General features: G+C 39.4%; 1 protein-coding gene across 5 annotated transcripts in view; it reads left to right on the forward strand.

Moving 5' to 3' along the window:
- LOC115214923 (COBW domain-containing protein 1) overlaps positions 1-15,414 on the forward strand; it is a 118,287-nt gene that overhangs the window by 34,700 nt on the left and 68,173 nt on the right. For all 5 annotated transcript variants that reach the window (XR_005000303.1, XR_005000304.1, XR_005000302.1 and 2 more), the window contains exons 7-9: positions 2,083-2,120; positions 7,151-7,197; positions 11,124-11,210. Coding sequence is in view for 1 of the 5 variants with exons in the window: in XM_036505258.1 (XP_036361151.1) it covers positions 2,083-2,120; positions 7,151-7,197; positions 11,124-11,210 (172 nt within the window). In the remaining 4 variants the exon portion in view is untranslated. The remainder of the gene's footprint in view (positions 1-2,082; positions 2,121-7,150; positions 7,198-11,123; positions 11,211-15,414) is intronic.

Consider the following 15,414-nt stretch of genomic DNA (forward strand, 5'->3'; position numbering starts at 1 on the left):
GCCTTGTGAGTGGATTTGGTAGACAGAAACTGAAAGAAGCATATATATATGTATGTGTGTGTATATATTTGTGTGTCGGTGTTTGTCCCCACAACATTGCTTGACAACTGATGTTGGTGTGTTTACGTCCCCGTCACTTGGCAAAAGAGACTGATGGAATAAGTACTTGGCTTAGAAAGAATAAGTTCTGGGGTTGATTTGCTCGACTAAATGCGGTGCTCCAGCATGGCCACAGTCAAATAATTGAAACAAGTAAAAGAGTATATATTGGGTGGGGGGTCGGGTGTCTTATCTGTTTGGTAGGTGTTGTCTTTGGGAATTTCATTACAAATTCTGTCTTTTAAGGCTGACACATTTAAAAGACAACAAAAAGATGCAAATTAATTACTTATTGGAAGATAGGCATTTTTGTTTCAATGTGTCAGGTGGACTTAGCCAGGTAACTTACAAGTCTCAGGAACTGAGGCAATATTTACCTTTTTTACATTTCTTGGTACAAAGTGTCGAGGCTGGTTGGTCAGTAATGGGTTGTCACTAAATGAATTACATTTACAGAGGTTTACAGGTCTATGCAAATGAAAGATAGGACTATCCAACTGGCCCTTAATTTGCTCCACAGACGTGCTGTGTGTCCCACCCACACTTAACAAGAAAACTTTTACCCCACCCCAACAAACCAATCTATATCTCTTCCTCACATTTCCTCCTTCATTCACTATGCCTACCTCTCACTCCCCAATCCTGTTCTCACGGCCCTCTACCTCTGTATCATTGCTATACGATAGCTCCCTGACTCCATATATACCCAGGTTTTCACCATATATACCCAGGTTTAATTGCACTTCCTTCGCAATATCCTGCCAGAGTATGCCCTGGCACTTGCCACCGTCTGTATATCTCTCTGCCTTTACACGACCATCCTCTTTATATTCTGATCCTCATCCCTTGTGAGTATGCCTGGCATTTTGCTACCATCTCTAGCCTGCTGTCTCCCACTCTCCCTCTCCCCTTCTCCTGCACTTCCTTCAGATTGGTTAACCTTGGATTTCCTTTGCAGTAGCACACCTGTTTCTGTCTTCATTCCTGATCCCTCTCTCTGGCCAGGTAACGTTGTACTTTCTCTACAGCAAGACACCTGTCTCTGTCTCTCTGTCTCACTATAACCTTTCATCATCCAACACAACATCACCTCCTCCAATGCCCCCTCCCCTCTTGAAAGCTTTTTTTTTGTCTTGCAAGTACTTGGTGACCCTGTCAGTGCAGGTGCCACTTAAAAGCATCCAGTCCACACTGTAAAATAGTTGGTGTTCAGAAGGGCATCCAGCTGTAAAAACCTTGCCAAAACTGACCTTACCTCTGCTTATGCCATGCAAAAAGCACTCAGTCCACTGTGCTGAGTGGTTGGCATTAGGAAGGGCATCCAGCTGTAAAAACCCTCCCAAAACAGACACAAAGTCTGGTTCAGGCTCCTGCCTGGCTGGCTCCTGCCAAACCATCCCACTCATGCTAGTATGGAAGGAAGATGTTAAATGATGATTTGCTCCACAAAAACACTATGGTAAATGGCAAAAAATTTTCCTGCTCTGAGACCTTTTAGAATTCAGATTCTTCTGTCAAATGTTTTGCTTATTTATTTCCATTGTTTTGAATTGATCATGCATTATCTTGTGGCTTCAAGATTTCAATGATGTGATTGTTTTTAGAATAGCATTGTAGGATAGGTGTGAGAGGTAGGATCTCACAAGTTTGAATATTTTGGCCTGATATGGCTGGCTTAAATGCTAAAAGGTTAACAGCAACTTCTCCATGTCCGTGTGTTGTATAAATTGGTAAAAACCAGCACAGTGACTTCAATCAACAGATTCTGTAGTGAAAATTCTTGCGAGGAGGATGTCAGTTCTTCTCCTTTTCTTGACATTTCACCCACCTCTTCTTTCAAACTCTCTTTGCATACACTCAAAACTAGTGATTCACATTGTAGCTTCTAGAAATAATGACTTATATCTTGAAATATTTTGTCTTATCTTAATTTTTGATGATTTGTTTTGTAGCTTATTTTTATTGTTTTTCTACTTTTTACAGGTATAATCACTATGATTGATGCCAAACATTGCTTACAGGTAAGATTATTATTATTATTATTCTTTTAACTCAGGTTTTGTAGGATTTCCTAGAACCTTGCCTGAGTAGAGGACCTGCTACCTGCAGCCTATGGTCCCATGCAATTTGTTCTCTTCAACTCTCTAATACTTTCCTGATCATTCTGTCCATGCCAGTGAGGCAAACCTTTTGTAACAGTTCTACTGGGCACTCTCTTCCAATTTCCTTTATATTCCTCTTGATGCCTTCTGATACTGTACCCAATGACCCGACAATAATTGGCACTATCTTCACTTTTACCATTTTCCACCTTGTATTTAAGAGGAGTGTATTATGCCTGTTTTTTCACCTTCCTTTTTAACTATTCGTCAGTCAAAGTTGCATGCAACATCAATTATAGAGCGCTTGCGTTTCACCTTGTCCACCATCTCTCGGTCTGGCTTGTGGGAAATCCCATGAGATTTAACAAATCTCTGACTCAATCCCTTTCTGGGCTTTGTGTTCATACCATGCATAGCCTCTCCCTAACTTTTCTCAGTTTCCAATGCAGCACCTTTGCTATCTCATCATGCTGCCACAACTTATATTGGTTTTGGGAAAGTCGAGGGCACTTATTCACAATATGGACAATCATCATCATCATCACCATCGTTTAACATCTGCTTTCCATGCTAGCATGGGTTGGATGATTTGACTGAGGTCTGGTGAACCAGACTCCAATCTGATCTGGCAGAGTTTCTACAGCTGGATGCCCTTCCTAACGCCAACCACTCCGAGAGTGTAGTGGGTGCTTTTACGTGCCACCGGCACAAGGGCCAGTTTGGTGGTACTGGCAACGGCCAGGCTCAAATGGTGCTTTTTATGTGCCACCTGCACAGGAGCCAGTCCAGCAGCACTGGACAATGATTTTGTCAAACATATTACAGATTCAGCACAATGAAAACATTCATTTCTAACCCTAACCATCGCAATTATGACCAATCTGTGGCCTTGTGCTGCAAGGACGGAGCTCTCGGCCTCCTTTTAAAATGCTCCTTTCTCTAACCAGTTCCACCCATGTTCTCCAGCAACTGCAGCTGTGGCCACATGAAATCGTTTAGTCGTGCTTCTTCATGTCCTTCTTGTATGTCATCTTTCATTCTTTTCTGATTTCAATCTGACCTCATCTGTAACTGCCACTTGCAAGGTTTCCTCACTTTGAGTTAAATCTCTCAAAAAGTTCCCATATTCAATATGCATGCAGCCTTCTACACTTATCAGTCCCCTTTCTTCATTTGCTCTCTTCATGTGTAGACGATCAATATCTTCACATGGATCATGGGTTTCGTGCATAGTTTGAAGCTTTCTTGTCTTCCTGTCCAAGTTCTTTATTTCATCCTCCACTTCAGAATTCCACCTCCATATTGAACCACTGCAACCACATGTAAGTTAATTGCCGAAATTATGTTCCTGGCATTGAGCTTTGAATCCACCATCCTTTCTTTGTTGTTTCTTTATTATTATTATTATTATTATTGGCTGTGGCAAAAGAGCTTGTTTGGTGGACAAGGCTGAAAGGCATGAGGACAGATACGTTCCTCTTTAGTAGAGTTCTCATTGACTTCTTCAAGTTTCACTTGAGAAGGAAATTGTGAATGGAAAGTGAAGTGCTGTCCTCGAGTGAGTTTAATGAAAAGTGGGTGAAAGTTGCAAAAATGGCAAGAGTGGATGGTACCTTTCTAAGTGTAGACCTGTGAGTCGGACAGAAAGAATTGGAGAGGGCACTTGCTCTTGGGGGTTCAAGAAAATCTCGGACAGTGTGGTTCCTCGATTATCCCTGGAGGCCTTCCTGTATCAGGAGGGACACATGTCAACCATCCTCCCTGCCACTTTTTAAAAAACCTTTGTATGCTATGAATATGTCCCTTCTTTTATCATTTTATTATATGTAAACCCCAAAACCTTATGTCTGTCTTTGTATTGCCCCCCACCTCATCCTTTGTCCTTGTGGCAAATAAATGAAATCATCATTATTATTATTTTGGCATCCATAAAATAAGAACCAGTTGATCCGTAGGGTTTGATATAATCAGCCCTTTTCCCATAGGTGCAAGCATGGCTGTGTGGTTAAGAAGATTTCTTTCTAACCAAGTGGTCTTCAGTTCAGTCCCACTGTGCATGACACCTTGGGCAAGTGTCTTCTACTATGGCCCTTGGCTGACTAAAGCTTTGTGGGTGAATATCGTTAGAGAATAACTAAAAGAAGCCCATTGTATCATCATCATCATCATCATCATTGTTTAACGTCCAGTTTCTATGCTGGCATGGGTTGGATGGTTTGACAGAGGACTGGCAAGCCAGGAGGCTGCACCGGGCTCCAATCTGAACTGGCAAGGTTTCTACAGCTGGATGCCCTTCCTAATGCCAACCACTCTGAGAATGTAATGGGTGCTTTTTACGTGCTACTGGCATAGGAACCACTCAGGTGGCAGTGGCATTAGCCATGTATGGATAGTGCTTTTTACGTGCTACTGGCACAGAAGCCAGTCCGGAGGGACTGGCATCGACCACTCTTGGATGGTGCTTTTTACATGCCATGGGCACAGGTGCCAGTCATGCGGTACTAGCATCGGCCATGACAATGATTTCACTTGACTCAATAGGTCTTCTCAAGCACAGTATATTGCCCAATGCTTGAAGGATACTCTTAAATGGGCTGGTTATGTGACACTGGCATCAGCCACGGTTATGGCCTCACTTGACATCCTGGGTCTTCTCAAGCATAACATATCTCCAAAGGTTTCAGTCACATGTCATTGCCTTAGTGAGGCCCAATGTTCGAAGGTTGTGCATCAACACCTCATCCCAGGTCTTCCTCTTCCACAGGTTCCCTCTACTGCTAGGGTGTGACACTTTTTCACACAGCTGTCCTCATCCATTCACAACACATGATCATACCAGTGCAGTCATCTCTCTTGCACACCACATCTGATGCTTCTTATGTCCAACTTTTCTCTCAGGGCGCTTAAACTCTGTTATATATGCTCACTGATATTACACACCCACTGGAGCATACCAGCTTCATTCTTTGCAAGCATACACATGTCCTCAGCAGTCACAGCCCATGTTTCACTACTGTGTAGCATGGCTGTTCACACACATGCATCATAGTCTACCTTTCACTCTGAGTGAGAGGCCTTTGTAACCAGCAGAGGTAGCAGCTCTCTGAACTTTGCCCAGGCTTTTCTTATTCTAGCAGCTATGCTCTCAGAACATCCACCCCCACTACATACCTGGTCCCCTAGGTAATGGAAGCTATCAACTACTTGTAGTTTTACCTCCTGGCATGTGATGGAAGCTGTTTTCTGCACATTTTCAGTGTTTATTGCCCCAGTGCATCTGCCACACACAGAAACTATCTTCCTAGTTAACCTTCCTTTTATATTACTGCACCTCTTATGTGTCCATAGCTCATACTGGTTACATCTTATGGAGTTTCTATTTAAGCCTTTTCTACAGATCAATCAGGACCAACTACCTGAAGGGATTTAAGATTTGTCTGCCTTCCTACTTACTAAGACTTTGGTTTTTGCTAGGTTGACTCTAAAGCCCTTCGATTCTAATCCTTTCTTCCACACCTGAAACTTCTCTAGTTCTGATAGTGACTCAGCAATTAGAGCAAGGTGATCAGGGCATCATGTCTTGAATTCCTCTGTTATTGCCTGGAGGACTATGATAAGGAGGGGGCTGAGGACTGATCCTTGGTGAATCCCCTTCTTCTACTTGGAATTCTTCACTATACTTGTTGCCAACCCTCACCTTACTGACAGCATCCCTGTACATGGCTTGTACAGCTCTCACTAACCACACATCTATCCCTAGTTTCCTCATTGACCACCAGATAAGAGATCGGGGGAACCTATCAAAGGCTTTCTTCATGTCAACGAAAGCCAGGTACAGATGTTTATCTTTGGCTAGGTATTTCTCCTGCAGCAGTCTTACCAGAAATATAACATCAGTGGCATAAACCCAAACTGCATTTTGTCTTCTCCCCCTAATTAATTGGGCTATGACCCTCTCTCTGACCTTCATTACCTGATCCAACCTCTGTAATTATTTGTATCTAATGCATCATCTTTACCTTTGTAACAGTTGACTATGGTGCTTCTACACCAGTCATTGGGTATGACTCCTGCATGTATCACCTGATTGACTATACAGGTGACTAGATTATAGCTGACACTGCCAGATATTTTAAGCATGACTGCAGTGATTCCTGATGGGCCGAGGGCATTCCCTGTCTTCCCGTATATATATATATATATATATATATATATATATAAATATAACTTATAAAATAAGGACATTAGATATTAGATAAATATATATATACATTAGATAAAATAAGGGCATTAGATATCTAATATCTAATGCCCTTATTTTATAAGTTATATTTATATATATATATATATGGGAAGACAGGGAATGCCCTCGGCCCATCAGGAATCACTGCAGTCATGCTTAAATATCTGGCAGTGTCAGCTATAATTTAGAGAGACTTAGTAATTTTAATATTTCTATTATTGAAAACAAGTGGATGTCTTCCACTGAAACTAGGTAAATAGATTCTTCGAACAGGGACAGTCAGTAGCGACACCTGCTGGGTCTGACTACGCTGCATTGATAAAGGGCAAATACCCTGAAACATGTCTGCTGCTGTCTGACTGGCAGGATGAAGTGGCTGACCTCCCCTGTTCGAAGGTTTATAATGGACGCAGGTTGTGTGTCAAATAGCTAGCTTGAGGCGGTGGCCTCTTGGAGCTAATCAGCGACAGCTTTAGTCTTATATTTATAAGACTGCCATATATGTATGGCGATAACTATTAATTTCCAGTAACGCTGCCGTAATCTCCTTTAGAGAGACTTAGTAATTTTAATATTTCTATTATATATATATATATAAATCCATAATCACATGCTGATGTGATATTTTTAATTAATAAATGCCAAAACTAATTGATTAATAAATTTATTCTATTTCCTCAGTTTTAGAGTTTGTTTTTCTTTCCAGCATCTAAACGAAGTGAAGAAAGATAACCTGGTTAACGAATGTGCAAGGTAAGGAAGTCAGCCAAGGACATTCAGTCGAGGGTAAAGTGTGGAGAGTGATTTAGAAGAAAAAGAATTCGTCTGGTTTTCCATGCTGGCATGGATCGGACGGTTTGACAGGAGCTCCAACCAACACCCGTATAGAAAAAATAAGGTCAAATGATGGGGATTCTAAACCAATCTCCACTTTCTGCTTTGGCATAGTTTCTGTGGCTGGATCCGCTTTCTTATGTCAGTCATTTCACAGAATGAGCTCAGTGCCTTTTATGTGGCACCAGCACTGGTGAGGTTACCAAGTAACTTGTAAGAAAAAGAGACCCCCCTCCTTCAGCTGAAGTGATGTGGGGATGGGGGTAGGGTAGTATTGAAGTAGGTGGCTTTTTGCCAGATGATGAAAGGTTAAAGTATGGTAGACAAACAGGAGCAGATGTCTTTCTTGAGAAGAGATATATGGTTACCCAGTTGGAAAAGAGAGAAGTTGATAGTAAAAAGGTGTCAGAACTGACCCTCAAAGTACAGGCAGGCGAATATAATTGATGCAGAGGATTATTATTATTATTATTATTATTATTATTCAGTAGTTTTATTTTTATAGCGTGCTTTCACTTCACTACCGAGTGCAGCTCTGTGTGCCTTGGGTATGAGCTGTGATCTGTTGTGATGCTCTGATGGTTACTGTATTGAAAGTGTTCTGCGTAGGATGTGTGAAGTGCCTAGTAGTGCAATTTTCTGTATGTTATATGTGTTTGTAAGTCCTGGTGTTTTTGTTATGTACTTGTCTGAATATTTTTTTATCATGCCTAATGCGTCTACTATGATAGGAATTGTTTCTGTTTTTAGATTCCACATTCGAGTTACCTCTATTTCCAGGTCTTTGTATTTTGATAGTTTCTTCATTTCTTTTAGAGAAACGTTGTCATCTGCTGGTATTGATACATCAATTAGAAAGCATTTTTTTTCTTCATGATCTCTGACAACTATATCTGGTCTGTTGGCCTTAATTTCTCTATCTGTGTGTATTGGCATATCCCAGAGTATGGTTGCTTTCTCGTTTTCTGTGACCTTTTATGGCATGTCCCCTCTCCCAAAATGTCAGGCCTTGTGCCTATAGCAGAAAGGATTATTATTATTATTATTATTTTTATTATTATTATTGCCTTTCCACAGCTTCTAACGCTGGAGATGTACTACAGTGTCAGCGGTTCACTAACTGTCAACTAAGCTAACACCTCTTATTTTTCGGGCATCTTCCAGAATATTCGAGTGGTTCCAAGCAGTGCTGTTTTCTGCAAGTACTCCACCCTTATTGCAGCCCCTATTCGTGCCACGTACCTCTCAAGATTTTTGCTCATTGTTCCCAGGGCTCCTACAATTATTGGTACTACTGCTACCTTTTTCATCGACCTTAACTGCTTTAACTTCCCAAGCTAACCTGTCACATCTCTCAACTATTATTATTATTATTATCATTATTATTATTATTATTATTATCATCATTATTATTATTATTATTATTATTATTATTATTATTATTATTATTATTCAAAGTTTATTTTTCAAAACTGAAACAAGATAACAACCCAACAGTATTGATAAGATGCATGCTACCATGCTGCCACCTCTCAAACTATTACCACTAACAACCACAAGGGAGCATATGAGCCAAGGAAGGATCCTTTGTGTTGTTGCTTTGCTCGCTAGACATAGCAGCTATTTCTCTTTGAATCGAAACTATCTTAAAGAAAGCACACACTGGATAATGTAGGTGTGGGTTTCCTGCATATATGAAAATGACAAGATGGTCATGGCTGGAATGCTTTTGATCATAAGTATATTCGATGGGGTTAAACAATGGTGAGCCATTGAGGAAGCAGCTATATGGGTGCTTTTTCTGCTAGAAATATTAGCCAGATCTGCCTCACACCTTAAAAGCTAAATTTTACAAAGGACATAGATTGTGTACTCACATATGTATTACATACTTACTGGGTAGCCATGGTTGGAATGCTCTTTGATTATTAATTGATCTGTTCAATCAGGGTTGACCAACAACAGCAATAATAAATAACTCCAATAACACTACAGTCATCATGACTTACAACCTTACCAATCACCTCTATCATCACCATGACCACCACCACAAATAACAACAATTCTACCTTCAAGCAACATCACTACCACCACCACCATCACCATCATCATCACCACCACCATTATATTCATTATCCCTTAAAGTCACATGACTACCCCTACTCCTACCCCTAATTCTATAACACTGTCAGTACATTCAAGAAGGACCAAGGCAACAAGTCGGATGAAAAACAGAAAAAGGAAAAAACACCCCAAAAATAAGGCAAAAAAATGCCCAACAGTAAAGAATGGATTCAATTTTGAGGCATTTTTGAAGTTTGAGAATCATTTCCGTTGAGATGTTGTTGATGTTGTTCTTAATGTTGCTGGTAAAGTTTGTAGCTAGCAGTGGTGGTGGTGGTGGTGATGTTGTTTTCTTGCAGTGTGTTCTGATGAGAAAATGATTTTGATTGTGGAAATGTTGCTGCAAGGGGAACGAGGGTTTTTTGTTTTTTAGTTTGTGTGTTTTATTTGTCCACAAGTTTTTAAACATAACTACAGTGATTTTGTTCCACATACTTCCGCAGACACCATGTCATTGCATGAAAATTATATTTTTAAAACTCTCTCTCTTTGTATGTATGTATGTGTATGTGTGTGTGTACAGGTATTTTATATTAGAAGAAATGAGTTTTATATTTACAGATATTTATTTGTATATTACATGTTTTTATACATCATATATCATATATTAGCGCTTTCGTCCATTCTAGTGGAGTTTTCAAATTGAACTAAATTCTTGGGGAAAATTTGACTATTTTTATAGTGTTACATATATATACATACACATATATATTTAATAGAAATATATGTTTCAAAAAGAAAATAGAAACTAAACGTGGAAAAGATATGGGGAAAGTAAGAAGAAAAAAGCGAAAATGCACATTGGATATAAAAAAAAATGATGGCTTTTTTATGAAAAGTAGTGATAAATAAATACATTTAGATAAACTGAGGTAGAATTAGGAGGAATAAAAGTCATTATTTTGAATTGTTAAAGAGATTCAAAGTGAGGCACATCAACATGTAGGATGTCAAAAATGGCCAGGTACAATAACATATGGTTCACAGTAAAACAACCATGAAAGTATCAAGAGTTGGTACAATTCTGTAGAAATCTCAGCACCAAATCCAATTTAAACCATAGATCCGACTTGGGGTTGGTTCTAGGTGTGGTGTAGGTATAAATAAGAACAGAAATGGGGTTTAGAATTTGCAACAGCTGTTTCAGTAGAGCTGTATAGATGTATTCATAGCATAAATAAATCACCATTTTCAAGTAAAAATTTAAACAGGTGTCAGCAGGTGAGGTAAAATTTTGATGGTGTCATTATCCAACAATAGCTGGATATGTCATCATTCAATGTCGTAGGATATCATTTTCTAACTGTTGTTGGTTGCCATCATCAAAGTTTTATATCCCCTGTTTATACCTGTTTAAAATTTTTGTCTGAAGATGGTGGATTGTGTTATGATGCAATCTCAAGACAAAGATATCTTTATGCTCATGCACATACATGCATAAATAAATATGTACATATTTTTCAATTAATAATTGATAAAATAACAGGAGTTACCTAATCACCTTCATTAGCTTACAGTTGTTTCTGCTGTAAATAGCAATTCAATCAGAACTGAGTGCTAGTGCAAGATCGTATAGTTTCCTCAGAGCCATTAAAATGAATATATATTTGCGTGCGCATGTGTGCATGTGTGTCTGTATACATACATATATGTGTATATATATCTATATATATGTGTGTGTGTGTATATATAATTGTCTTTTACATTTCCTATGCTTGTAGACAGATTGCATTGGCAGATCTTGTGGTTGTCAATAAAGTGGATCTGGTCTCAGAAACAGAACTCGCACAGGTGAAGGAGAGAATATCGTAAGTAAGCCAATAATTTTGTTGCATTTGTAACTCTCTCCTCTTCCTCCATCTCCTCGCTTTCTCTCTTGCTCTCCTCCTCAGTTTCCTTCTCTACCTCTCTCTCTCTCATCCTCTAGTGCCTCTCTTTCTTTTTCTCTCTTTTATAATATTTAGGATTTTGCTTGTGTCTGAATCTTATACTTCTATGAGAATCAAAAATATGAAAGTGCTCTCTTGGGTGGAAAGTGCTAGATTTAATTATTCTTCAATACGCACACAAAAAAAAAATTGGATTTCAATGGATCTTTATTTCATTTTTATATTCATCATGCAAGATTCTTGATACTCCATCCATTGTTAGGAAAAACAAAATCACACATGAGACTGTGATTGTATGCAGTGGGTCCCAACGTTCTCTTTGCTTCTTCTCGCACCATTCCGGAATAGATGTAACCTGTATTTATTTTACGATTATTGTCAAATACTTTCTTTCCTTCATAATTTTATTTTCCTGAAAGATACTTTCAAATTTTGTGATATGCAGAGCCCCCTAGCAGACATAATATTTAGCAGGATAAGAAATTCAAATTTGAATTAAAAAAATAAGGAAAAAGTTCTATAGAATGAATATAATGATATATTTATAACTCTTTGGTTGCTTAATTCTTACAAAATTCTAGAAATTTCTATGTAGAACACTTTTATTTTTACTTTACATTTATGGAGTAGCACTCAATAAGTGGATTAAATTTCTAGAGTGGAGGGCATGTTGTGTTTTTGAACCAAACACTTTATTTCACAATGCTCTGGTGCTGTGTGGGGACCAACATATCAAAGAATTGTCCCAATGGTTTCTTTGCATATTGTAAAAGGTGACTGAAAGATTTTGGGGTAGGATTTACACTTTGACATCATAAAACCCTCACCAGACCCAGGGATTGGAGGGTTGTCACCGGAGTGGTGCAAAGGTGTCGTCTGCTAGGAGAAGAGAATCACCAACAAATGCTGGATCAATGCTGTGCTCTTACAGGGCATGTCCCCCATACTACTACTACTGCTGCTGCTGCTGCTGCTACTACTACTACTACTACTACTACTACTACTACTACTACTACTACGGTTGCTGCTGCTACTACTACTACTACTGCTGCTGCTGCTACTACTAGTGTTGCTGGTGGTGGTGGTGCTGCTGCTGCTACTACTACTACTACTACTACTGTTGCTGCTGCTACTACTACTACTACTACTACTACTGATACTACTACTACTGCTGCTGCTACTACCACCACCACCACCACCACCACTACTACTACTACTACTACTACTACTACTACGGTTGCTGCTGCTACTACTACTACTACTGCTGCTGCTGCTACTACTAGTGTTGGTGGTGGTGGTGCTGCTGCTGCTACTACTACTACTACTACTACTGTTGCTGCTGCTACTACTACTACTACTACTACTGATACTACTACTACTGCTGCTGCTACTACCACCACCATCACCACCACCACTACTACTACTACTACTGCCCCACTCCATCCTTCAGTAAGGTAGCAAGGAAATTATTTCATTTTATTATTATTTAACACTATTGCAATTCATTTCCATTTCAGGATCCAAACAACTCTCTGCTCCCCCTTATTTAATCACTTTCCCAGTCCCACCTTCATCACTCTTTTCTAAAATGTGAGCAGCCATATTGTCCCTTTACCACAAGAAGCATGCTCCTGCTTTGGCCCCTTTTCTCATAATATTTTAAACCCTCATCTCCTAGCATAAAGTCACCTCTGTCAGGTTGCATGCAACCAGCAAGGTCATCGAGTACAATGCTGTGAAGTGGTCGGTTGTGGGGTGGGGGGTCATCCAGCTGTGGAAACCATGGTGAAAGGGATCCTGGGGCATGGTGCAGTCCTTGGACTCACTGGATCCTGTGAGACCATCCAACCCAAGCCAACACAAAGCAGGGGCATTAATTAGTGATGATGATGATGATGACAGTGACATCCATACATATATAGTGGGCTTCCACACAGTTTCCATTTAACAAATTCACTCACATGGCATTGGTTGGAAGACAATTGCCTGAGGTGCCATGCAATGGGACTGAACCAGAAACCTCACAAAGCAGGCTTTGCATCACACACACATGCATGCACGCATGCACACACACACACACCAATCTGTCTGTCTGTCTGTTGATTGAGAGATCAGTTTGTCTGTCTATCTCTCTACAAGCATATTTATGTGTATGTGTGTCTGTCTCTGTGTGTGTGTATATGTATGTGTGTGTATGTATATATATATATATATATGTATTTGTATATGAGTGTGTGTGTGTGTATTATGTATGTATATCCATCTATCTATCTATATATATATATATATATATATATTTGTAATATCAGTTTGTATTGTGCTATAGAGAAGTAAGTGCCAAAATTGGTTGACCAAACTAAAAGAGTGATGATGATGATGTTGGCAAGAAATGACAAACCTCACACATTCAGTACTCTGATGATAAAGTAGAGAGAGAGAGAGAGAGAAAGATAGATAGAGAGATAGAGAGAGAGAGAGTAAATAGCTGTTGGCTAAGAGAGTTTTGGTTTTGCTACATGTATTAGGACACGGCTTTTAAATTCCAATATGCACGGAATCCGTACAAGTCTTGATTTAAATAAAAACTATCAAGAAATGAATGTAGGAGATTTCACACACCCAACCAGCCAACCGACTGATTTGGTAACAAAGAAAGGGTAAAAAAAAAAGGGGGAAAAAAATGGAACTTAAAGGAAGTGGGGTATAAACGGAAAGAAAGTAAAGAGAGAGGGGAGGGGGGAGATGTTGTGATTGCCGTAAGATGGTTGCAATGAATTGGAATGTTGTAGAGTTTTCTCTCTTTTTATTATTTCTGGAGCTTCAATCTACATGTGGTTGCCGAAAGCTTCAGAATATTTGTGTGTGTGTGTGTGCATGTGTGTATATGTACACCCATCGGATATGTGTGTGTGTGTGTGTGTGTGTGTCTGTACACCCATAGGATATATGTATATGTGCTTGTGTGCATGCGTGTATATGTAAATCCATAGGATGTGTGTGTGTGTTTCTGTATGCATACACCCACACACATAAACATGTACACACACTCGCGCACACACTTCCACACTATTTTCACAGTTTGTATGTCTTTGTGTGCATTTGTATATATTTGTGTGTGTGTGTGTGTGTGTTTTGGTGTATTCCTGCATGTGTTACATTGTGCTCCAGCTGGCCGTTGAATCTATAAGAATCAGTGGTTTTCTATATAAACCCTGGCACTGGTCTCTGATCTCAGGTCAACATCTTTAAAACTTTCAAAGAACCAAAATTCCATAGAAATGGTTTGATTCCTGTTTACCATCATAATTAACTGCTGCTGTTGAACCAGTAACGAAGCCTCTAATTGGCTGCTTGACCTACTAGAAATAGCAACCAAATTTTTCTCTGTTTTTACCTTATTATCATCTTAAGTCCTGTCATCATCATCATCATCATCATCATTAAATGTGCTTTTTTGATGTTGGCATGAGTTAGAGGAGTCGACAGGAGGTGGTGAATGCTGAGGACTGCATCAAGCTTCAATGTTTCTACAACTGGAATGAAATGAAAGATGAGAGAACAAAACAGACCATTGGTCAGTGGTGTGTGAAAATGTCGGTTACGCTTGGTTTGAAGTTGGTGACAGGAAGATGACATTGCTGGTTGTAAAAACCACACTGAAGAACTTCTGTCCAATCCAGCACAGCAAAACAATCGGCACAAAAAATAGGATTATAATGATGATATCTATGTGTGTGTGTGTGTGTGTGTGTGTGTGTGTATGCGCGTGTGTGTGTATGCGCGTGTGTATGTGTGCGCGTGTGTGCGTGTGTGTACATATACACTGTGCTTCTGCATAGTTTCCGCCACTATCCAAATTTCATTCTTAAGACCATCAGGCAACTATAAGCTGTGGTAGAGAAGACACTTGCTTTTCATTGGGATTGAACCTGAAACCATTTGATTGTGATGTAAACATTATTATCACAGAGCCATGGCTTTTTTTTTTAAATCTGAGACTCCTATTTCCAAAACCTTCTCGTTAACTATTTTCTTTCTTTTTTCTTTCTCCCATTCCATCCATCCATCCATCCTTTCAGTGTTTCTGTTTCTCTGGAAGCACTAAATGAGAAAATTCTTCCAT

This window comes from Octopus sinensis, linkage group LG8 (genome assembly GCF_006345805.1).
Source record: "Octopus sinensis linkage group LG8, ASM634580v1, whole genome shotgun sequence".
In the NCBI taxonomy this organism is placed as follows: Eukaryota; Metazoa; Mollusca; class Cephalopoda; order Octopoda; family Octopodidae; genus Octopus; species Octopus sinensis.